Genomic DNA, 26,687 nt, shown 5'->3' with positions numbered 1-26,687 from the left:
ATTGTAGTAGCCAGAAAGTCTGCAAGACTCTCTCAATTAGAATTGCTGAAAGAAAACATCAAATTCTGACCCATTTTTTTTCAACCGTCTATGAAGATTGGATATCGATGTATCTTAATACGATGTCAGATTCTTAGAATATTTAGATCTGATGATTGACATACGACGTAATTAGTAAATATAAATCTTCCGGTAGATTCATTTTGCGCCACCTTGTAAACACGTATCCGCGTAAAGCGTAAATAGTTGAGTTTTTACATATATAAATACTTATATTTACATATATATCGATTCTAGTGCCACCTAGCGTACTCAGCAAGCCAATAAAACTTTGCGAATATATTCGCAACAACTCTTTAAATATTACAAATACAAATTCAAACCTTTAAACATATCACTTTATATTATAACCAGCGGAACAATTACGAAGCACTGCTAATATCTCACTTTCACTCTTTTGAGATGATGTTTTTTACTTAACCAAACACTTACACCGTAAAGAGATCAAATTTTTAAGGTCGGTAAAAGTTTAAGACTAAATATGTATGTATGTAGGTAGATCGCACTGTGAGCCTACTTATTGAGTTGAGGGTATAAAAATATTACTTACTTTGCGCACTATCGGCTATTTGTGAGAGCAGCACTAAAATAAGGCATGCCACAAAGGCCACTCGTATTAACCGTGGCGGTAGCTGCAAAGAAACAAAAAATGAAAGGCATAAATTAGAAAAAAAATTAAATAAAATCAGTAACTGTATATATATCTAAATTTGCTAAAAAAATATATTTGAGCTAATTCTTTAACCATTTAAGCGTTACAAACTCATGAACCATGCAAGTCCTTTCAAAAAACACAATAATTCCATTTGACAGTTAGCAGATTGCAAAAACACAAAGCAAACACAAATGTTTTGCATTTATCCACATCATTCATACCAACAAAATTATTGCGTATAAAACAATGAGTGCACTAAAAAGGGTAAAATCATTTATCATTTGAAAAAGTTGGCACATTTCAAAATCGCGTACACGCACTTAATCACTTGAATAACATGCCAACGAAGGTCACAGTAGGTGTTCGAAATTATGTTACATAAACACACAATGGGCGAGTTAATTATGTATTCGTTTGTGCGTTTGTGTACGAATATTTTATATGTATGTACACACTATTATTTATTTTATCTTAATAGTAATCTTTAATTTGGCTTTTTTCACACGTGAGAAACGATTTCGAAATTAACGCATTCAAGCGCGACAATAATGCCACCCATAAACCACTCGAAAGGTCAAATGTACAAAAGAAGTACAAAACTCAGCTCACAGCACACTTTTACAATTTGTATTTTCAGATATGTTTATAGACATACATACGTACATTCATAAACACAAGAATTGGCGCTTACAATATTATATTTTTAGTCGAACTTCTCTTCCACTTTAGGGCGTACATCTTTGTATTCTCACACTGATGAAGAACCTATGCCGCCATCAAGCGGCATTTGGTTGTTATGATAAGCTTTTTCATGACATCAAATGCATGCGAAGGTTTAGCATTGTCTGCCTATGGGTGAACGCGCTTAGAAAAATCTTAAATATACATTCGTATAACTGTCGGCGCAAAGGTCAAACAAAAAGTTGGTTTAGACAATTGACTATTCTTTTTGTTATAAAAACCGTTGAAACAGATAAAGGTCAGACAAATAGCACACGTGAAAATATGTAAAATAAAAATCGGTGTTACGAGTGCATAAGTAGCGCTCTACATACAAATACATACATGCTCGATAAAAAAATAAATATAAAGGGTGTCCCGTTAAGACCTTATAATATATTTTGAATTTATTAAACTTTTTTTGTATCATATAATTCTTGAACTGAAAGATGAAATTGGATGGGCGCCAGTTAAAATACAGTCGTGCCTGAATATAGTGAACGACCGATATACAAGTATACACAGCTCGACATAGTGAACACTGAAATTTTTACATGGAGTACTCTAAATAGTAAACAATCGAAAACATTTAAACAGCTTATTTGATGCAGTTTGAATTAATCTTAAATAATTTTAAAAAGTAGTGTTAGGCTTCAAAACTTAGTATTTTGTGTGATAGCCTTTTGGCTTAAGAAGAGATTAGATACCAGTTGGCATTGAGTTTACTAGTTTTTGTGTGGTTTCTAAAGTAATTTTCTGCTTGCACTAGTAGCACCCTATTCAACTCATCTTTGGTTGAAATTTTGTAGCTTCGAATTTTTTTTGTCTAATAGAACTCACAAATTTTCAATATTTTCATATTAGGAGGTTCCATCAAATGGGTGCAATTCCTATGAGCCATGATTTTACGATAGCTGCTTTATGTTTTCGATCATTATCTTGGTAAAATCGGTTCTTTGGATCAAATAATTTTGAAGAATATCAAGAATATCATTAATAAAGACTGATTTTTCTGTGCTGGCTGCGGACACACAGCTACAAATCACCATAATTTACAATAGCTCTAGAGTTCTCATTTTTAAGCATTGTAGAAAATATGACCGTGTTCCAAAAGCCCGATGCCTTGCAAAGCTCCTTAGTTAACTGTAATTGTCACCCTTGGTTTTTTTTTCTAACAAGTGGCTTCTTACCAGCAAGTCGACCTTTAAGACCGTTTGAATCACGGGACAGATAATTTCAGTATTGCATGATTTTCCTAATTCTGGATGTAGGTATATCTATAGAAAGCTTTGGAGCCAATAATTGGGGATTTAACACTAAAAATTTAATTTGGGCACGTCCGCCTTATTTTGCACTCAGTTTTCATGTATAAATCGCCCAATGATGTGTTGCAAATGTGTTTCTAATCAGAGCTAAGGTTAACTGTTGCCCCAATTTTAAGGACCCATTCCCCATTTTTAGAATATCAATTCCGATTGCTCTACTGTTGTACATTTTTAACAACGCACTTGTGATCACTTTGGCATACTAAAATTTATTTAACAACAATCATAAATATAGTTAAGGCCTATATAATTGGTCAGCGGGAAATATGGGAATTTAAAATAAACTTCAAATACTTCCAAAAGTCGTCATTGCGCTTTATTTATTGTTATGGCAAGACAAAAGTGAGAGCCGAATATGTTTGAGCTCGAAAGAAAACTTCGTTTGAACCATTGAAATTCTCGAAATAAGCGCTTTTTGAGGTTCAATGACTGCCAGTTAGACCTGTATCCGCTTTGATGGAGATTTGAAGAAATTTTTAATTTTCATTCTCTGGTGGCAAGAATGATCCGGTAATTAACCTTCACCATGTAAATCTAGCGGCAAGTTCAAATTGCGTGATTTATCCACAGATATGTAATAGAGACTTTTGTATTTTAGACAAAGTTACATTAAATGTCGGATTAAATTCACTTTTTTCAACTAAATTCGCACAAAATGGTGTCATTTGAAAATTAGCTTCGTATTTATTCAAATGGTTCTGGTTGCTCACCCATGGACAATTTTTTACAATTTTGATTTTTAACAGACTGAAAAAGCCCCTTTCAGCGGCGGTGAACTCTTTTCAAATCAAGCATCGCCTTATACAATATATACAATCTTTTGTTTTTATTTAGATAGGGAAAATATATTTATTTTTGTTTAACCCTTTAGAGTTGAGGCCGCCACAGTCGTCGTAAAAGTCGGTGCAGACATTCTGGCGGCAAGATGAGGAATGGAAAGATTTCCGAGATCAGTAGAAAGCTATACTATTAAACACAATAAATCGGTTTTAATGAATTCTGTTTTTTCTAATATCCATATGTCTGATTTAAGTCACTAAGAAATAACTCCGAAAAGCTAAATTTGCACCCACCAGTTGGTACTCCCGGCAGAGGAGTTGGCTATCGCAAAGGGTTAAAGTAATATATGCTTGGTGAATCGGGTTAGAGGAAATAATAAATAGGGCTCCTGCATCTCCACGTACCGAGTCGATTTTATTTTTAAAGTGTTTAGAGAAAAATCCGACAGTAGATATTAATTTTACAAATATCTCGACTCTGAAGTCATCTAGCGATTCTAAATAAAATCGGTAAAACCATTGAAAACCACAAATTCGGTCGGAATTGGATGAAAATACAATTTCTCATGCAAAATATAATATATGACAGCGGATTTTTGCGGAATTGCCTACTCTTTTTTTTCCTAACATTTTTCCTTGGATGGAGAAAAATATAATAAAAAAATTGAACGATCCCTTTTCAACCCTTTGAATTTTGCAATCGCCTTTGTTCCCTCCCTACGAATTTTCAATTGATACTCTCTGTTAATTTTATGGGCCAAAATCATGCCACAGAGACATTTCTTAATGGGTGTGTATAGTTGTAGTTGTACATTTCGAGTTATGTTTTGAGTTAAACATCGAGTTTTGAAGTCGTGTTACAATTCTACATGTGCCACCATGCGGTATATGGAAATCTTAAAAATTTATAAATAAAAATGAAACTGAAGAGATAACCTGGTTATTTTTTTATATGTATTTTTTTCTATTCTTTTTTTTTTTTTTTTGACTGCAACTCCACACGTGATGTATTCATAAAACAAAAATGTTCGTGCTAATCACTTATTCTGTGCTTTCCATTTATACTCGTAATATACATACAAATACAAATATGTATGCGGCCGCCGTAGGCGAATGTGTTGGTGCGTGACTACTATTCGAGGTTCGTTGGTTCGAATCTCCGTGCATAAAACACTAAAATTAAAGACAGTTTTTCCCCTTTGCAGGCAATGGCAAACCTTCGAGTGCATTTCTGCCATGAAAAAGTCTTAATAAAAAATATTTGCCATTCGAAGTCGGCTTAAAACTGCAAGTCCCTCCATTTGTTGAACATCATTAAGACATACACCACAAGTAGAAGGAGGAGCTCGGCTAAATGTCCAAAAAGGGTGTAGACGCCAATTATATATGTATATGTATAATAATATATAATAACTACAAGTTATTTATTTTACATTTTTAATACATTTGCCAAAATGCTCAGAATGATAAGAGAAGTCGATTTAGCCATGCTCACTCTTCATATGTTGTGACTAACTTTCTGTCCGTCCCTCTGATGTTTCAAGCTACAATTCCCATTATCTATGAATTAGTTTAATTCTAAAAATTAACAGCCAGCCCAAATTAAATTTTATTAAACTGTACATGGCATAAAAAGTTCGGTGCGGACCGAATTTAGTACTTCCTTACTTATTGAGTTTTGACTTTTTATGCTTTTCTTTTATATGCTCATGCATATAAAGTACATATGTACGTATATGATTTCTGCTACAATTTAAAAATAATTTTGTAAATAATTTTGTATGACATTGACCCAGTTGACGACCGACGCATTGGTACGACCACAATGCATGCGTACATATATACATACATAGGCTATGCCTACATTCATACCTTTTGTGGTTGAAAAGCACTTGACTTGATTGAAATTAGCTAAATCAATTGTTGTAAGAGACGGTTCGGGCATTTAACGTTTATTTATATTTTTGCCTATATTTAGTGTTTCTTCAAAATCTTTGGATCTCACTTTAGAAAATATTATAAAATATTTGTTAGTGCTGAACTTAGAGTCAGTATTCTAGGCTAATACCTAACAAAGTTGTAAAAAGTTCCACCTTTTACTGCTTATTTTAATATACTTAAATCAGACTCTTATGCAAATGCTTTCGGACCACGGGTATTTTCAGAAATACCTTTTCATAATAAGGAGAAGTGAACTTCCTACATGTATGTACAGTGATGCAGCCGAAGATGACACTGAACACATCTTTTTCTAACGCCCGCGCTGGGAACAAAAACTTGGAATTTGGACACTGCAGTCGGCCATATAGCCACCGAAAATCGACAAGATGTTAGGTTAGATTAGGTTAGCCAGGTTGCTTGTCTAAGACAAGAAGCTCGGTGACCCTAAGGCCCATTGTGATACCATCATTGAATTTCCATCAACAAACTAAGTTGCTCAAACCACTTAGATCCATTTAAGAAGGTAACTGGTCCCTTCATTGAGACATTTAGCAAAAATCCCAGGACTTCAAAGAAGTAATCGCCAAGATGCTAAGCGGCGAGGAAACGTTGGAAATCGTCAGTGAATTGGCAAAAAATATACTCTGGATGAAAAAGCGGGACCTCGACGCAGGCACACAGACATAGATCTTGTAATGAGAAAGATGGAACGCCACGCTAATTAATGGCAATGCGGTACCCGGATGAGTGATAGTTCAAAACTTAGGGTAGTTTAGTTTTAGTCTCTAACATGCCACAGCCACGATGGCAGCTTTGATGATGCATTAGGCATTTTAAACCGGCTGCAGCTTCATAGTGCATTGGATTGACCAAAATATGAGAAACTTTGAAGAGAGACACTTTCGTGTAGCCTTTGACACATTGATTTCAATTAATAACGTGCCAGTTTCTAACTCGAGCTAAACACTGCACCGTTATGCTTATGTATGTAGCTCTGTGTATGTTGAATATAAGTTAGTAGAAATTAAGCATAAACGTGGTTTAATTAAGCAATGAAGGCCTCTGGTATATAGGTCACATTCTGTAATGACATTCGGAGTCTGTGTAGTCACATTCCGAGTTGAGCACAGCTGATGGTCATACAATAGGACTTGATAAGAATAAAATGTGGTATTTCCTTCCTGCGTCTCTAATGACGCGTTAACGTCACCAGAGCTGCATGGGCTTGTGCGTGACTGCCGTTCGATAGGGCCCGGGTTCGATAGGCACCATCCGTCAGTAGGTAATGGCAAACCGGCATGGAGTGACATTGGCAAATCTTCGAAGATAAATCTGCCATGAAAGAGGTATGTATACGCGTAAGGTTTTGATTCACATCCCATAATGCGATGTATTACATCCAGATGCAAATTATTTCATCTCATCACATCCATACATTAACATATCGCACTTGTTACGTTAAAGCGTAACAACTCAAAAAGAAAAGCAAAAGAGTAACCACTCAAAAATTTGTTATTTTAGCGCAACTACTAAACAAATAAGAATGAAACAACCGTTATATTGTTTTTAATGATATTTTCGTGCAATTACATATTTTTTCCCTTGTAAACCTATATTATGAATATTTACGGAAAAAGTTTTTCGTCTCTACTGAAAATGTTCAGATTTTGAGTTGTTACGCTTTAACGTAACAAGTGCGATATGTCTTCAAAGTTAAGTCGAATGAGGCGAGTTCCACCGTCATCCTTCATGTCACTACACTTTTGGAGTCATGGGGAAAGTGGAGGTGTTTTATGTATTGTGACTAGTAAAAGATGTGGGACTGAAAGCAGGGTGATATTCGTGATACTGGTAGATCTGCCCATGACCAACCTATAATCAATAGTGTAATTTGTATCATAATAATAACGCAACATGGAAACATAATAGAATTTATATACGTCGCCATTTGGTGATAATTACGACATATTATTTAAACTCTAACCCAACGCAACAAATACCGCCTTTTTAAAACGTACTGTAAAGAAATTATTTAATATAATTGTAGCTTAAATACTCATTTGAGTTTTAAAAAACAAGTAGAAACTAACAGGCCGAGTACATAGGTTAAAATAATGCACAAGAAAATAATAACTTAAGTATTTTTAGAGAAGCTTCTTTTTATGGCAAGTTGCTAAAAAAAGATAAAAAATCTTAAAAACAAAATTGTTAAAAAAAATTCATAAAGTAAAAGCACAGAAAGTGTCGAAAAAACGTGGATTTCGCTTTCTTATTTAATATTCAGAAATTATCTAATATATAATGACGAAAAAGCGAAATCTCGACAGCTGCTTAAAAAGGCAACGCCTTACACAGGCTGACACCTTGGCAACTGAAAAAAAAAAACCAGTTAAAAAGAAGAATTGGTAGACTACTACACAGCTGATGCCTTAAGCGCCTTAAGCGTTTGAACGCACAACGTTTTGTTAGGAATTAGCGCAAAAGTGTAAAGGAAATTATGCTTTTGAATGCTGCCTCGTTGTTTTCGTTTTCATTTGTGAATTCTTCTGGCTTCGTACACTTGGTTCTATTTCTCTAACTCTAATGAATCGGTTATACATTTTTCATAAAAAAGTGTGTCTTACTTTATAACATCTCTTATTTTATTTTGCCTTACGGCGCTATTTCATATTGCAAAGTGAGTAAAAAAATTTTAAGCAATACAGCCTAAGCAGTGTTGCGATTTTTCTCATTTTGTTAAATAAATTTATGTTAGTTATAAGTGTAAACCACATTTTAGAGTTCTACGCAATTTTGAAGAAGTCGTTTCTTGTATGATTTATATAGTTAGTTATTGTTTAGTTTTCATCATCACCTTCTTCTTCTACGTACTAACAACCTAAGAAACTAGTCGGCATTTAATTAACTACTATGCGAAGCTACAGTGTCTGACCTTGGCGCTGCAGACCTATTCGTACATATATTCGTATGTATGTTGTGTTTATTTTCTTGAAAGTTTCGAGTTTTGTCAAATAAAACAGAAAAATTAATTACTCATCGAAGTGCTGCGCACGCGGTGTGGTTGTGGGTTGTGTTGTTGGTTCAGTTTCAGTCGAACGCTGGCCGATGGCATCTTCGAAGCGGTGTGCCGTAAAGTGGTGAATAATGTGCATGGTTTGCATTTTAATTATGCGTACTGTTTATTTTTCACACACATACTCGTATGTACTTTCATATAAATAGTATTCATACATATTTACTTAGTACGTGTTAACCTTTTGTGGATTTTGTACTTTCCGCTCTAGACTTATGCAAATGTGCAACGATTACGATGACGATTGATTGACAGTGGGTGAGTAACGGTGCAGTGAGGGTATTCATATAGTACTACACGTGTATTTAAGTATGCATTGCATTAGAATTCGTAGTTTGTAGATTTTTGAGCAGAAACGTGATAGAATTTAACACCCTTTTGATTACCAAATGCTTTGTTTATGTATTAATATCTACTTAATATTTTGAAATATTCAATTGAAGGTTACTTCTGCTTCAGTCTATAGTAAAAAGCAATTTCCAGAAGTCGCGGGCCAAACAGCCAATCAATCAATCAATCTGACTACTTATATAAAACATAATTGATTTTTTTCAAAAAAAGTTCAGCTACGCTTAAGGTACTTTACTACGAAATGTTATAAAATGTTATCGTGTATAGATGTGAGACGCTCTCTGATTGTTAAACCAGATGCGTTTTTAGGCAGCATGCTTTGCTACCTTTGTTAGGGTCACTTCTTCAATGCTTTCCAGTTAAACAATGGTCAAACACCCATTTTGCCGCCTTAAACTCAGTTCAACTGTGCTGAATTTTTAACCCTGCAAAATTGGTTGCATAAGCACACGACGACGGTATTTAACTATGTAAAGACAGAAAAAACTCCTTGTCTGCGAAAGTGGTCTTAAAAAATAAAATTAATTAATTAATTTGTTTAAGCATCTATTGTTATTAAATTTAAAAGAGCATAATTAGTTTATGATTTTTTGATTTATCAAATTGAAATAACTAATAAATAATTGCGCTCATAAGAACAGTGCATTTTTAATATTTGATAGATGATACCTGTTGTCTCTAATCGTCAACGAAAATATGAGCATTTTAACTTAATTTAACTTTAAGGATGAGTTTAACTTGCACCGAAAATTTGGTCCTTATAACAGATCGCATAAGGTGCATTTGTAACCGAATTTAGGAAAAAAGTACGTAAAAGCTTTTTGGTTTACACTTCTTTGACTGTTTACATTTTCTGTGTTTCATTTCGTTACCTTGTTTGCTTTTTAGAAGTAATTTTTGCAGCGTGCTTATCTATAAAGTGAAGTAGAATTCAACACAAATATCGTTTTAAAACCACTCATTTTTTAATTTTAAACGATTTTGCGTAATAAATATGTTTATTCATAGGTTGAGCAATCACTGCTGTTTTCTTCCTTTTTTGTCGCATTGTATAATGCGTAACATGGTGTCGAGAAAGTGACGCCACTGCCGGAAAATACTTATACCTTTGGTTCATGCCTTATAGTGCATTCACATACCGCCTATAATATAACGTTTCCACCGCGGCTTACTTTTGGGTTGACTGTCGCTAACGTTTTAAAGGCTTATTACCGCCAAAACACTTGCCAAATTCCATAGAAATATCATATTCTAAACCTATTTCGAAGCATGTTTATGTTTGATTTACATGCATTTCTATATTAAATGGTGACTAAAGTGTTCTATTATGTGATTTTTAGGGAGATAATATCGAAAGAATTTAATTGACCGCAGGCACCTAAAATTTAGGAATACATAAAAAGAATGAAACCAACGAATTATAGTTTAAACACAATTTCCATCAAACATGCAATGGAAATAGTTGATGATTCACTCGCAACCAAAACTTTGAAAAACTGGGTTTGTCTTTGGGGAAAACATATAGTGATACCACTTCAAGAAACACCGAAATTTATTTGGGATGCATTGGTTTACTTTCTCTTATTCAAATTTCGTTTTATGTATTTATATATAAATGTATTCAAACCGTTTTATATTAGTTTATGGAAAAAGAAATCCATTATTTTTGCGTAAAGTTTTTGTGCAAATGGTTTAAAACTGTTTTTTGGTGGATCTTTATCTCCTGAGCGATGCTACGACTACTAACATGGCCGTCAATTTCGATTCTTTTTGTGATTTTATAGACATTTTTGACTAACACATTTTCTTTAACATCAAAGTCGACCTAACCAAAATTGCAATCGAATAGATGCATAATACCATATTTAAACTCTTGAATTTTAAAGTAAATTATTGCAATGCAAGTAAGAAAGACTAAGTTCAGTTCGGGCGGAACTTTACATACCCGCGCACATTTTAGTAAAATTTAATTTGGACTGATTGAAATTTAGTTCTAGCTTATAAAAGTGGACGCGGTCTCAATCCGATCTCAATAATATTTTTGTTGAATCCAAATGAGGTGGGCAGCAATACGTGTACCAAATTTATAGCGCGTTTAGTAAATCGTTTTTGGAATGTGTGTGTTGGTTTTATTTTTTTTAATTACCGTTACATGTCAGGTGGGCGTGAATATTTACCAATAATGAATATGTACCAAGCTTATTGATTTAATTATATTAACTTTTGCTCGAGCTATCGAACGCATGGACGGACAGAAAGGGCTAAATCGACTACTCTCATTTTTCTGAGCATATTGGTGTGTATAAGTTTATATCCATCTCGGTCATTTTATGCTGTTACATTCAACCGTTATGTGAACAAAATTTTAACAACCCTGGGCACAAGAACACCGATATTATAAAAAAAAACATATACAAATTTATCTACGTAATTTCAGTTAAAAAGATAGAAAATATTATTATTTATTATTATTATTATTTATAGGGGATATATACAATATAACCCTAACTAAATTATCACACTGGCTACTAGGGCCTTCGGTGAAAAATATTATTATTTATTATTTACTATTGGAATTGTAAAAATTTCGTGTCCATGTTTTGTTTGCAAGTTCTTTCGTTCCTGCAACTTACATAGAATGTTAATGGTAAAGAGAAGACTCAATAGGAGGAGTTTTGAGGGGCACTCATTTTGCGCTCATTTTGGTACTCATTCACTACAGACACATTTTTCACCAAACGTTAACAGCAATGTTCTCAACAACTTCTGTATTAAATCAAAGTTCTTTGCTGTTATTTATTTCAAAACTTATTTTTCCCCACTTTTTTCTTAAGTTTTGTTCAGTTGCTAATTTGCTTTGCCAGCGTGAACTTAATTGCAACCTAACGGATTTTGTTGTAGATTTCCAACTATAAAACCACTATATAGTTGTAGTTGTTGCTGTCGTAGTCACCTGCCACCATTCGCTTGTCATTCTTTGACAATTTGCAATTTAACCGCAAACGATGTGTGAAATGGTGTTAGCGATCTAGTAACTAAACCGCTGATGTTCTGCATATTAAATAAAATATTTGGCAGTAGATGTGAGAAACCAACACAAATACATAAATGTCCATATGCTCATAAATACTTAGATATTTTATAGATAGGTTGAGATATATTTTTGCGTACGTATGTTTGAATATTTATGTAAAACTTGTTTCGCCTAAGATCTGAGTGGTTATTGGTGGTAAAATTTTTGAAAGTGTTAAAATCTCATTGCTCAGACGATTTAAACATACTAAGCAGATTTCTTTGAGTAACACTTGAACAAAAAAAAAAAACGTATAAAATATAAAACGTTTCACTTAACCAATTCAATTCCCAACCCAAACTGTCTCGCAATAATATTTCTGTTGTCAACATACTCCAAAAATTTTAAGATAACCTAATGCTTCGAATTTCCATTTTAACAGCGATTAGCACTTATTTATCTCGTTTTAGTTTCAGGACAAGATCAGCCATTCGCTCATTTACTCCGACTTTTTCTAACTTTAATTTTTAAATTTTTAAAAACGTTGAAATGAATCAGAAATTTAACTCTCACCTTGTTTAAATTAAGAACTTTTGAGTCATAGTTAATAAATAAAACTAAGTTTATGTGATTTCCATCATTAATTGGAGTATTTTTTAATCTTCAAAATGATACCAAAACTTGTTTATGAGCTTAATAAAACTTTAAGTATAAAAAATGAGAGGTAAAAATATATTAGCAGGTTCAATTATTTTAACGACGCTGCTAATGAAAGTTTGAATTTAAAGTTATCTGTTCGTTAAGATACTGGAAGTCCAATTTTTCATTTGCTTTGTTTTTAGACTAAATTCACAACAATATTGTTTAAAACTTACTAGGCTGACTAAAAATGTTGCTGCACGAAGTAATTAATGAGGCATCTTTTACATATATGAATCTATGGTAGTCTATTTCCCATTTCACAGACCACCATTTCAAATTTACAACCGAATTCTTTATATAAATACATATATACATACATAACTGGCATTTACAGTCCTTTTGGGAGTGAGACCGAGCTCCTCTTCCTATTTGTAGCGTACACATGGTGAAAAGATTTTTAGAGCAGACCGTTATTCGGCTCTGAGCGAATTTCACAGATATGCCAACGTCGTTCGGTGTGTGCTTCCCTAAGCTAAAGCTAAATTTTGAGAAACACAAAACGAATGACGTAGAATCCAAAGTTCCCCTCAAAATTTCTTTCTTTTCTTACCATACCTAACGAGCAAACCTGGTATCTATCATACTTGTAGCGTACGTCTTTTCATGGCAGAAATACACTCGGTGGGTTGCCGTTGCCTGACAATTTCAAAATTCAGTTTTAAAGCTGCTTCAAACATTTCAGAATTGCGCTAAATTGTGTTGACTACTTAATAAAATCAAGTTTAAAAAAATAATAAACCAGATTTCTATAAGTTGACTATAAAAAAAATCTCTTGAACTAGTCTTAATAAATTTTGATTATTAAATTTAGCAATAGTCATGCAATTTATAAGATTTAAAATGAAAAACGTAGAATGAAAATATTTATTGACTTTTAAATAAAAAATCGTATCATGCCGTGTTTGGATTTTATGTAATAAATAATATTATAATATAGTAAAATAAATACATAGCTTCAATTATGTAAAAGTGAGGAAAACTGAATCTTTTACGTTTTTGCGAACTCTATTCTGCAGTTTCTTCCACTAAACAGCTGACTTGTCTTTACATTACATTGCTCACCGTAGAGTGGTAAAAATCACGGAGTTTTTAGTTTTATCAAATGGTGTACATAATGCCAAAGAAGCTTTCAACTTGGGAAAAATATTGATTATTTCTAAACTTTCTGTTTTTTTTTTTTTTTTTTTTTTGTTTGTCAAGCGTATAGGATTAGTCTGTTTAACTGCTTTCTGCTACTATTTACGTCTCCTGCGCATTACCAAAGTCGCTCCAAATAGTTAAACTTTGATGGATAAAAGGCCAGTGCATATACTTTCCGGTTTAACAAAGTGTAATTGCCGAATAATGCAGTTAAAAAAAATCACAACAATTACACCAGCTCTGAAAAACCGGCCCTAAGAAAACCAACCATCCTCGCACCAATAGTCGAGTAAAGCCGGCCAAGAAGCCAGAGATTCAAAAATGAATCGAGAATATGAAAAATCAACCTTATTATTGTATATTTATAGCATTTCTTAGGGACACTAGCAACTTTAATAAAAATATGTTTTTATAACTTTTGATTTTTCCGAATGATATTATTTAAAATTGCTTTTAAAAATTCGAGATTTCATGTCATGAGATGACTCTAAAGTTTGATAACCAATAACTTGCAAAAGAATTTAAATTTTGTAAAACCGTTTAGCACATTTAAAATAAAGCAAAATTGCCAAGTGGCAAAAAAATAATTGTTTTTTTAATAATAAAGTTATTCCAAAACAAAATTGGATGATTAATTTTGTGCCACCTTGTATAAGCATACAAGAAATTGAGTAGTATTAAAAACAAATTATTGCATATTTCAACAGGAAACTTTCAAACTACACTTTGCCGTAAGTGTCGCAGCGGTGCACACTGTTCTCGATGCCAGTAGACAATTTCGTTAACTTCGGTAGGAAGTATGATATTTTGATCCCAGATAGAGATCAATGTTTAAGTCCAGAGAACCTATTAACGGGATATCAGCACACTTTCTACACCGACCGATCCTAAACCAGTGATGGTAGCGGATCTGAATGGTACTTAGACGAAGACACTAAGTACTCATATGCCATAGGACAGATGGCCACGGTATTCCTTACGGAAGTATATGCCATCTTGAATGTGGCATACTGGCTAAATGAGAAAAATTGGCGTGGTAGCAGTATTGGAATTTGTAGTGACAGTCAAGCTGAGCACAGAAAGCCCTTGCTAACCCACGCTGCTCTTCGAAGTTAGTCGATGAATGTAAGACATAACTGAACAGTGTTGCAAAACACAACAAAGTTAGTCTTATTTAGGTGCCCGGACATTGTGGTATTACAGGGAACGAGTTAGTTGATAAACTGGCTAATGAAAGCTTTGGAAGTATACCACTAGGCCCTGAACCCTTTCTAGGTGTCAATTCTGCATCGATTCAACTATGGATTGACGACTTCATGAGGTCTACCCATAGAGGACGTTGGTCTAAATTCAACACGTGCAGAGTAGCTAAGTGCTTTGTGAAAGAACCAAACAGGAAAATAACTAACTTTCTCCTAAAACTCAGCAGAATGGACCTGAGAGTACTGGTAGGTATAATCACAAGGCACAACCCTGTCGTCAGCATATGGCTACCATGGGGTCGTAGACAGCCCGATATGCCTATCCTGAGAATGACGACATTGCAGAGCATTTCTCTGTAGCTGTCCGGCGTTCTCCAGAATCAGTCTTAGGATATTGGATTGCGATGTATTGAATATGGATAAAGTTCATACTCTTCCTCTTCCGGATCTATTAAGATTAATCAATGATTCCAAGAGATTTGTGGAAGAGTTACCTCAAACTAATTTATCTGTCTCACCACCCACATTTTATCTTTCCTATCTCTATTATTTCCACTGAAATCTAGCCGGATGTAGTACAATGGTTTCCTGACTAAGTGCTTGGACTTGTGCAACACCCCACATATCTAATCTAATCTAAAGTGTAGCTGAAATTTCGTTATTGATCCAGAACCTACCTACGAGAAAGTTCTCAGAAAAAGAAATGGTTGTTTGACAGACTGTACGTCAACATCAATGTAAGAATTTTTCACATCACTATTTACAGGTTAAATTCTTTTCGTACCACATTGCTCGCTTATTAATTAAAACACAAAAAAAAAACAAATGGTTTTGAAAACTCCAGGCAATTGAATAATTGCTTCAAATCTATGTATTATTCGAGTACGATTGTGCAATACAGGTATGCAAACAAAAACAATGAATGCGGTTGAAAAATTTGATTTGCTAATTTTTATTTATCATATATTGCCATTTTTCCATACGAATTCTGACTTAATGAGATAAGTGTCCATGTTTGTACAAGTATATAAGTATGCATGTATGTTTTTTTATATTTCGAGATTTTGTGACTGTACAACCTTCAGCTCAATTTCCGGTTAGCAAAAGGAATTCCATAAACGTTTTTAGAGCGGCAAATTGCTAGCCGAAGTAGATACGAATAAAAAAATTAAAATAATGAAAAACAATACGGTAGACCAGGCAATATTTAATAGGTGAGAATACGACATAACAACAATCAAAAAAACTAGAGCACATTCGTATGATCGAGACCACACAACTGTAAGTATAGTACAAAAGTACATGCATACTTACGAAGATTGCTGAGGCGAATCATATTAGCACAGCTGTGCTGGTGGACCACTAAAGCCTTACAGTTTTGCCAATAAATTATGTAAATTTATTTCTTTTCGCAACAAGCAGACTGTTAGACCAATTTTCGGGCTAGTTGAAAACACATGCGGACTTGTGATATAATAAATATTGTGATTCATTATGTTGTATATTTTAGTTCTATGGCAAGAACTTTGTATGATTGCACAAGGATTTTTTATCGAATAAAGTTCTTAGTTTCTAAAAACGATTTATGAATCACAATTTGGTTGAAAATTAAACGCTATTAAAAATAGCAATTACTTAAATTCCAATACTTTAATTACAATGTAATATGTATCTTGATGACTCAACGAAAATTTTGTTACCTTGGCTTTTCAAAATATTAAAAAAAAATTAAGGTGGATTTTAACTCAAAATAAAGCTTTTTTCTAAGCGATGATAAGACGTCAGTTATCACAGATGATTAAAAAATGGGCAAAGGAACAGAACCTGACAACTTTTTCAAGCTTGACGAGCTTACAGGCAAGAGAAGAAAAGATACAAGAGAAATGTGCATTTGACATTATTTAAAAGTTAATGAATAAGATGTACCACGATCCCTCAAAACTCAACTTTTCTGTAGGCATATTTGAAATGTGTTCAAGAATGTTTTCTAAAAAATGAACTAATGCAAAAAAAAAAAATAAATAAAACCGACCTCTAGCAAAAGAATGCGACACTGGCTGCAAAGGAGAGGGAGCGACATTATAAACATAACGAGGCGCAACGAAGATGCAAGTAATAAAACATTCTTTGAAGTATCTTCGAAGGGAGGTGTTTTAATTGAAGTGAGCGTTTATTTATTAAGGCACAAAACCATCCGTATATGTAAATAAATGCAAAATCTGTAAGTTTTTATATTCCCAAAAGTTGAGGATAAAACTAGAATAGCTACTAACAGCAGATTATTGCGCTCACTTTGCTTAACACTCGAGTATTGGCTGACAGAGAGTTTACAGCGGCTCTCAAAAACGAATGTACGGCTTAAAAAGGAAATATTACACATACACCGAGCTATTGTTCATACGAGCGCTAGTTTTGGAGCAAAATATACAGATTTCTGTAGGAACTGCAGAGATAAAAAAAATGTGTCATAGCAGTAGCTCTTCAGTAACTAATGGCAAACCTCTGAATGTATTTCTGTTATGACAACGCTCAATAGCAAGCATCTGCCGTTCGGAAGAGGCATAAAACTGTTGACCCCTGGATTTTTCAAACAACAGCAAGACGACCACCCCAAATTGGAAAAAAAAATGCTTGGCCAAACGATCTAATGAATAATGTTTCTCCAATTATATTTATTTTATTACAAAAGTATATATATACAGTCTGTGTCAGAAGAAAAGAACCGGTTTCTTTCTTGTAAGTTCAAGATATATTTCGTTCTGCTTTTTGCTGCATAATAGTCCCACTCAAGGGCTACGACTCCAGCGCTAACTCAGGTTAGTGTCATTCGAAACTTTCCCGTAAACGCAACCAAACAAAAATGATTGAGAAGTACGCGAAGCGTTTTGAGGCTGTATTTTTATGCACGCATTCGAAAGGACCGGAATAATCTTATGCCGCGGCTGCAAAAGTGTTTAAAAAATCAAAAAAATTTGTTGTGACGTGGAATCAGCGGTATAAGGTGTACAAAAATGTTGATGACTTTGCTGAGCGTGGTTTGAAGCGAGTGACGAAAACAAAGCAGGATAAAGTGGCGAACATATCCTACCGTCCCACATCATCAAAACCACTGCTCTCAGAAAAACACATTGAGAAACAAAAAAAACAAGAAAATGACGTCACAGTATTGGACTGGCTTTCCCAGTCCCCAGACGCCAACCCGATTGAAAATGTGTGGGCAACTATGAAAACGCATCTTGTCGGAAGGGCAGTCCATGATTTTAAGCAAGTCGTGCATCGAGTTCGTAAAATCTAGTCCTGTTTGTCGACGAACTACGCAGAAAAGTTGGTTGAAGACATGAAGAAGATGCCAGGCTATACTCGACAACGATGAAGACTACACGGCTTATTGAGTAATTGTGTCTAGTAGTTTTGTACATACTTTTATGTAAAAAAAATTTTAAATATAACTTCTGCTCAAATTTGTGTTTTTTTGTTTTTTGGTAGGACTGTTATAAGCTTACATGGCAAATTTCAGCGTGATATGTCACATAGTTTGTATTCTGTGCTACTGTAAACAAGTCAAGCTCGAGTGTGTTCTTCGAATTCTCTTTTATGACTTCAATTGTCTCAAAATGTTTTCCACGGAGCGGCAACTTGAGCTTGGGAAACAGGAAAAAGTCACATGGAGCCATATCAGGCGAATATGGGGCTTGCGGAACGATATTAACATTATTTTTGTTCAAATAATCGCGAACAAGACGTGATGTGTGAGCTGGTGCATTATCGTGATGCAAGAACCACGACTTGTTGTCCCACAATTCCTTCCTTTTAAGACGAATGTTCTCGCGCAAACGCTTTAAAACGTCTAAATAATATTCAGCGTTAACCGATCGGCCTTGCGGAAGGAACTCCGAGTGCGCCACACCTTCGTAATCGAAAAAAACAGTCAGCATAACCTTAATTTTTGAGCGACTTTGGCGTGGTTTTTTGGGTTGATGTACGGCCCTCTTTGAACGATTTGTACCACTGGAAAACACGTGCACGCGATAGAGCAGAGTCTCCATAGGTTGTCTGCAACATTTTTAAGGCGTTTGAAGCCGAAATTTTGTTGGAATAACAAAATTTCAAACAAATTCTTTGAATTTCCATCGTTAAATTCGAAGAACACACTCGAGCTTGACTTGTTTACAGTAGCACAGAAAACATGAAATTTGCCATGTAAGCTTATAACAGTCCTACCAAAAAACAAAAAATTTATTTTTGCCATATGTCATCCGCGGACCGTTTTATTGATAACGTCTCGTTCATATTTGAGTAGAAGGTATATCTTTCGTACTTCATGAATAATCGCGGTTCCCGTTTTCTGACACAGATTGTACACACATATAACAACAAAAATTTGTTGTATTTTCATAAATTTTCGCTTGGTTTCATACATCAAAAACAAAAATCTGGGCGAAAACAATGAAATGATGCAATGTAATGAAATAAAATAAAATATTAATATTTTCTGCTTACTTATATACTCAAGGTGGCAATAGCGGTCAAGTGACTTTTGCAAAATTTTATTTCATTCTCAACCTGATAATTTGTAAATTTTATGATTTGAGAACCGTTACATTGCTGTATTTTGAATTTTTTATTACACTTAACCAAAAATATATTTACTTGAATGTAAGTGCTACCAATTGTGTATTAAAACCCGATATTTGCTTTAACTTTTTCTCTAAACACCTGCAATTGTTCGCTCATAGCGTCATTGACGTCAGCACTTTAAGGTATCATGTTTTGAATTCCCTTTTATTTCATTACCTTTCACTACTTTGGCATACCACAATTGTGAAGCTTGGCTGGCCAAACAATTGTTGAGAAAAAACAATGAACTTAATTTTCAACGGGTATTATTATTAATTATTCTTTTTAAGCTTATTCTTGACATCATAAATCTTCTATTCGTCTGTGCCGCAAATTGTCTGTCAAAGTGCCAAAAATGGATTCATGTTGGGACGAGTACTTGAAACTGGAAGCAAAATTGAAAATTCTCATAAAACAACAAACAAATTTGAATGTTTAATTAAATTTGCTATAAAACCAGAAATAATATTATTTAGTTATCGGTTACCGAGCGCATTGTGTGTGTGTGTTTATGTGCTCATATCCGTTTTCTCTGGTCATTATGTAGACAGCGCTCGATAAATTATATTCAAATGAAAGACAAATGAATATATGCGCCGGTAGAAATAAATTTTTTTAGAAAGACATGACCGTAAATTGCTTGAAATGTTGAAACAAATACCTTAATCGAGTTGCTAATTAGTGGTCAGTGGCACCGAGGGAGAATGAAGTGTTTTGTTATGAGCTGCACACCCATTTTTGCGCATGGGTATGTATATGTGCTTATGAGTAAACTATTTTTTAGATACCACAAATGCTGACGTACATATATTTTGTTTTGTGATATATTTAAAAGTTTATGATCACAACACAAAATTTTTGATTGATTTTTAAATTTGTTTAACAAAATAGTTTAGTTTTTATTCTCCATGTTTCGTAGTTTATTTTTTTTATTACATATGTATGTATGTACTCGTATATGTATGTGTGTACTATGCACTCGTTGGCCATACGATGCCTATGCCTTGTTTTCACACATTTATAATTTTTAATTTTTCTTTTATATATTTATGTACATATGTTTAAGTAAAGTAAATCTTATGGTGTTGTCGATTTCGTCTGACGTTGCTGTCGTTAACAAGGTTAACCAGTCATTTAGTTCGAATGTGTTCTCTGGTTGCTGTCATTAAACAGCCAAGCAAAACATTTTTGTGTACAATAAAATTTAATACAGCAGGGAGTGGGTCTTGCACTTGGCATATTCGCTGTTTCTCTAATAATTCTTAGTTCGAATCCTACTTTTCGGATGTGTAAGATAGAATAGAAATAAAATAGAACCCTTGTTTCATTTCGAATGGTGCAGTTTATGTACTCCGTTAGTCTATGATTTCTTGCTGATTGTATTTTTCGTAGACTAGTTAGGGCCAAATTAAGGGGAAAGTAATGTATTTAGGCTGCTTCGGCAGACATTGGCAAACCTTCGAAAGTATATTTGCCATGAAAAAGCTCTTTATGGAAATGGAGCTTCGTGTAGCTCCAAAAATGTGTCTTTCATAAATATAATAACATTCGTCCGTACACGCAATTATTTGAGAATTTTTCTGTTCCCCTACTTACAAAAATACAAATACAAGAAACTATATAATATAAGAAACTAATAAATATAATTATATGTTGATAAATTATTCAAATTCTTTTGCTGTTTTGAACATGTCAACATTGGCGATGAAACATTAACAGCAGATGAAGTAAATAAATCAGATTTTCAATAAAACCATAATTCAAGTCGCAGTTCACAAATAGCCATTTATAATAAATAGTTTTGCAAGAGCTCATGTTATCAATTCACCGTTGTTGTTTTAGTGATTTTACAATATAAAACCAATAAATTCGCCGTAATAGTTTATATCAACGCGAAACATTAAAATGTACTGCCAAAAACCCCATTCAAGATAAAATGTATATCTGAATTAAAAGCTGTTTTATGTACTTCGTATAAATTCATGTTTATGTAGACATTCACTTGTCAGTGCTGCCAATTACATAAGGCTGCGCTGCTGAACAAGCGACAAAAAACAAAACGAACAGAACGCATCTCTATCACAATGACGTCGTTGTTGTTGTATCTGCGTGTAAAATACACACCCATTCCCCGATCATTGACCATTCGAACATAGCTCTTGCGTGCTTGTAGATTTATCCTTGCACCCTTATATTTGATAGAACTTATAACTTAAAACTTCTTAGTAATATTTTTTACAAATATTTATTGCTAGATGTGCTAATCATTAATATTTAGTAATAAGTCACCAAGAGATCAGTGGCTTGGATATAAGTGCCCGCATATGAGTCTGCGCTTAAAATTCGTATGAAACAATTAGCGCAAAGGAAATGGCAATGGGTTGGCCAAACGCTATGGAAAACTTACGCCAATGTCGCTAAACAAGCGCTGCCCTAGAATCCATTTCAACAAACTGGTAGAGCACGTACCACTTGACGCGGTTCAACAAAAACTGAAATGAAGGATCTTGGATTATCGTGGAACACACTAAGATGCCTAGACCAAAACCGAGTCCGTTGGCGAAGAAGTGTAGTTGATGCCTTATGCTCCAAATAGGAGTTAAAGGGTCACATATGTATATAGCTAGCGCAAAGCTTTATATGCATTTATGAAAAAGTTTGCGACTGAAATTGGGGCTACCATGTTGGTTATGCACATAGCTTTTATTGGCGTTTCGCAATCTGCTTTATCACTCATAAATATTAAACGAAATTTCAACAGAGGAGACGGATGTTGATATCATGCAACAAGCTTTGAGAATTCTAAAAACAATTAAGATATACATATGAATCACTATACATTTTTCTATTAATTTAAAAAAAAATTACCGCTTACATTTTCCAGTTCGCTATTTACTGCAAAAAGTCATATCATATCATATTTGTTGAGCAGCGATGGCAAATGTTTTTAAGATTTATAGACAATTTTCGATGTACATTTTTATTTTTTACTGTAAGCTCAGATACATATACGAGTACGCGTGAAAAAAAACACGGCTTTGTTACGACCAAAAACAAAAGACTTAAGCGACAAACTCATGTGATTCGAAGCCATATAAAATTTGAAATATTGTAAATAATGAACAGCTGTGCGTTATAAAATTTCATTTCTTTACATAACTATTTATGCAAATGCTAATGCTAAGAAATAAGCATGCAACATGCATAGAAATGTGCATACCTATGAGTATTATTTATGCATGTAAATATGCATGAACCCAAATAATACTTAGCCATACGTACTTACGTATATGTATACTACGCAATCAAAACCGCAATGCGCCCATTTTGTTTTTTCTTTTTTTTTCTTGAGTGCCAAATAAGAAATAAGTGTGTGTAGAGGCAATTGTTTACGATGAAAACGTGATGTATACAAGAAGTTAAATGAAAATCGTAGCTGCGCGTCATATAACAATGATTCGACGAGTCGCCTGCTTGTAATGAATGCAGCAGCAATAACGGCGGCATCAGCAGCCAGCAAGTATGATGGTATAGAGTATGCGTGCCGAAAACAAAAATAAGAAAGTAGAAACAAAAAAGAAAAATATAGTAAATGCGCTAAGTGGGTAAAATTGTAGGCAATTTTTATGCATAAATACATTAAATAAACCCACATTTCAGTTACGCTTCACCACATAACTATACAGTTGCATGAGCATAGCACAACAATATACATACATACATACATATGTAACTGCACATCTATGTTAGAGATGTTCGATGAAGCTATGTTGCCGTTGGCATGGATACGACGCGCTTCCGCCTACTGTGATGCAGCGCAACGCATATTATTAAACTAAATTTCCTAATAATTATGCATTTTATTTCAGGTATTCAATTTATGTATTGCTTTTTAATTTTTATGAGTTTTTGACTTTCCTACTTTTTTTTATTACATTATTTTCTGCCAAGTTAAACCTCTGTGCTTCATTGCTTATGATGCTTCACTACATGCATTTCCGTAGTTAACAAATGTCTGTACCTCTTATACTGGTTTATAAAGCATTTCAGTACCGCCTTTTGTAGAAACAATTAGGGTGGGTACAATTTTTTTTTGTTTTGTGGAACAACCTCAATTATTTATTTATTTTATTAAAATTTTTCATCGTTTTTAGCAGATTCGGAATCTACATAAGATTGTAAGAAGAGAAGTCCATAAGAGCATAGATCTAAAGTCAATTTCTAGCACACCAAATATAAAAGTAACTACCTTTCATTAGTACGAAGTTGATACACAGATTAATACTAAGAATTTAATTTTTTTAAAGCAAACTTATACCAAGAAATTTTTCGCATGAAGAATTTATTTTTTTATACTTATGTATTAGTTATTTATATTATATTTTTATTTTATGTATATTACTTTTATTTAAAGAACCACAAGGAAGTGCTAAATTTATTATATTTTTATATTATAGATATTTATTTTAAATATATTAATGGTATATTATAACAATCTTCTTTTTGCAGTTGTTAGTTCTATTTTGAACATATGCTCTAATAGAAAAAAAATCATCATTGCACTGTGGGCCAGAAGACCAAAAAATTTGGCCAAAAGTCATTGAAAGATTTTTCAAAATGCAATATAGTATCATCATATAGATAAGTGGAAGTAGTTATTTTGTAAATGTTATAAGTTTTAATGAAATATTTAAGCTTGTATAATAAGTTAATATAAGTGTAAGGCTTAAATGATCACCATATAGCTATTGTTCTAAACTGTCACTGTTTTACTGAAATGTAGTATTTGTCATTAATTATATTGCATTTTCTCATTAGTTGCAATCATGTAGTATGTGAAAATAGTCAATAGCTGAAAAAATAAATCTGATGTTAGAAATATTGAGAATAATTGTGAAAAATTTTGTTTTTTTTTACTACTTGTTAATACGCCGATTGAGCCTTGCGCAAAACTCCAGAAGCTATTAACAATTTCTTTACATTAACGTCTTCAGTAGTTCATGTGTAACAAGCTAAAGGTGCGGTTTGCTGCGGTTTTTCATTTTCTTTTTAAAAAAAATGAAGTTTTACTGATCTATGCGCGTGTTGACTGTATATCAATCATTTGCCAATAGGGTGTAAAAAGTTAACCAAGTATTAAGAGTCACACAATTTTAACTTATTTAATTCATAATGACTTCATTGAAGAAAAAAGAGGTTCTTCAAATTATGTTAGGTAATAATGACATGAATATAACCGCTGATTCAATTTTAACTAAAATTGGTATCAATAAATCAGATGTAGGTTGTAAAGGATTGGAACGCTTGAAAAATGCTTTAAATAGTTTAAAGTCAAAAAGAAATGCAAAATATCAGCATTGCAGTAGGAAAATAGCTGTCTTTGAGTCACAAAATTCAGAGTGGTTAGATTCTGAATTTACTATTCCTGACTTAGACCTCACAGCTAAAATAAGTAAGACTGAAATACTTAAAAGAGGTCGTCCATCGCTCGATTTTGCAGAAAAATCTACTAGATCGAAAAGACGAGAAGTGTCTAAAATCAGTGAAGAACATGATAATGATCGTCAGAAACTATTAATGGCTACTAGTCATGCGGCACGAGTTTCAGGGGAAGCAGATTTGCGATCGGTACTTAACGAACTTTCAAAAAACGAGGAACAGGCTAAGAAAATTAGAAAAATAATGACAACACCTTTTCCTACAATAGAAAAGAAAAGCCCAGAAGTGGCTTTAGCATTTCTTTTCGATAATTCTATGTCTAAACAAGTCTATCAGAATATGCGATTAGCGACCAAATCTAGTGGAGCAGACATTTGGCCTGCGTATAATGCGATTAGAGAAGCCAAAGGAAAGTTAAGACCGTCGAAAGAGTCAATTAAAACTTCTGAAACGTTAGCTGAAGTATCACTTCAAGAACTTTTAAACCACACGGTGAATAGAATAATAGAACTACAAAGAGAAGTTTCTGTCTTATTCAAAAAAATAAAATTACTGAGCTCAAAACTGTTCTGATGTGTTCTTGGGGATTTGATGGGAGTAGTGGGCATTCGCCTTACAAACAAGGTTATGATAGTGTCAATGAGAAACAGACTCCTACAGATGAAAATCCTCCTCCACTGTAACCTCCACGTGGTAGATTCCGGAAACTACAACTTATTATGTAGGCTAACTGCAGGCGTGTCTCTTTATCTGACATATTGGATCCACCATTTTCAATTGTTTAAATCTAACTGCAGATTTGTCAACAGCGATACAAAAAAGCCCGAGTAACAAGTTTCAAATTAATCAGATAAAATTAAAAAAAAGGTCCGCATAAGGGATTCGACATTTTTAATTTCTAAAATCTGGCAGCAGATTCGTAATCAGCGCCCCCAAAAACCCCTAAATACTAAGTTTGGTAAAAAATAATTAATTTTAAAAAAGTTATGTCCGCCATATTGGATCCGCCATTTTGAATTGTTGAAATCTGCCTTCATATTCGTAATCAGAGACCATCAAAACCCCTAAATACCAAATTTGGTGAAAAAAATCCAATTTTTTAAATTTCATGTCCGCCATATTGGATCCGCCATTTTGAATATGTTAAATCTGACTTCATATTCGTAATCAGAGACCATCAAAACCCCTAAATACCAAATTTGGTGAAAAAAATCCAATTTTTTAAATTTCATGTCCGCCATATTGGATCCGCCATTTTGAATTGTTGAAATCTGACTTCATATTCGTAATCAGAGACCCCAAAACCTGTACATAGCGGTATTAAAAATTATAAATTGTTGGTGTTTTGGGAATTATGAATTTTGGCCACTTATAAGGGTCTCCTGGCCCATAGTGCATTGTAAAAAAATTTTCAAAAATCAACGCGATTTTTAAGCGACTTTAAACTTTTCCTATGTTGCATTAAAATTGAATGGGCTATGAAACTTCATACCCAGCAAATTTTTGAAGATTCTGTTACACAAATTTTAAATTTTGATGTCGGTTTTTTTATTTTTTCCTAAATTTTTGTGAATTTTGTAGTAAGTGTGGAACTTTGATGTATAAGAGTTTTTTTATAAAAAATGAATGCAAAAAATTTTAGATGAAAAAGATGAAATTACTTAATTATG

General features: G+C 33.6%; 1 protein-coding gene across 2 annotated transcripts in view; it reads right to left on the bottom strand.

Annotated features, from left to right (window-relative positions):
* Positions 1 to 26,687, bottom strand: part of LOC129241526 (probable chitinase 10) — a 73,584-nt gene that overhangs the window by 11,042 nt on the left and 35,855 nt on the right. The window contains exons 1-2 of one of the 2 annotated variants that reach the window (XM_054877914.1): positions 937 to 1,046; positions 611 to 692 (exon numbers count right to left, since the gene is read on the bottom strand). In XM_054877914.1, the coding sequence (XP_054733889.1) occupies positions 611 to 692; positions 937 to 1,014 (160 nt within the window). In that variant the 5' untranslated portion in view covers positions 1,015 to 1,046. Of the gene's footprint in view, positions 1 to 610; positions 693 to 936; positions 1,047 to 26,687 lie in introns of those variants that run through there. The other variant, XM_054877916.1, reaches the window with a different exon arrangement.

The sequence above is a fragment of the Anastrepha obliqua genome, chromosome 3 (genome assembly GCF_027943255.1).
Source record: "Anastrepha obliqua isolate idAnaObli1 chromosome 3, idAnaObli1_1.0, whole genome shotgun sequence".
Classification (NCBI taxonomy): domain Eukaryota; kingdom Metazoa; phylum Arthropoda; class Insecta; order Diptera; family Tephritidae; genus Anastrepha; species Anastrepha obliqua.
This window is presented reverse-complemented; position numbering and strand designations above follow the sequence as displayed.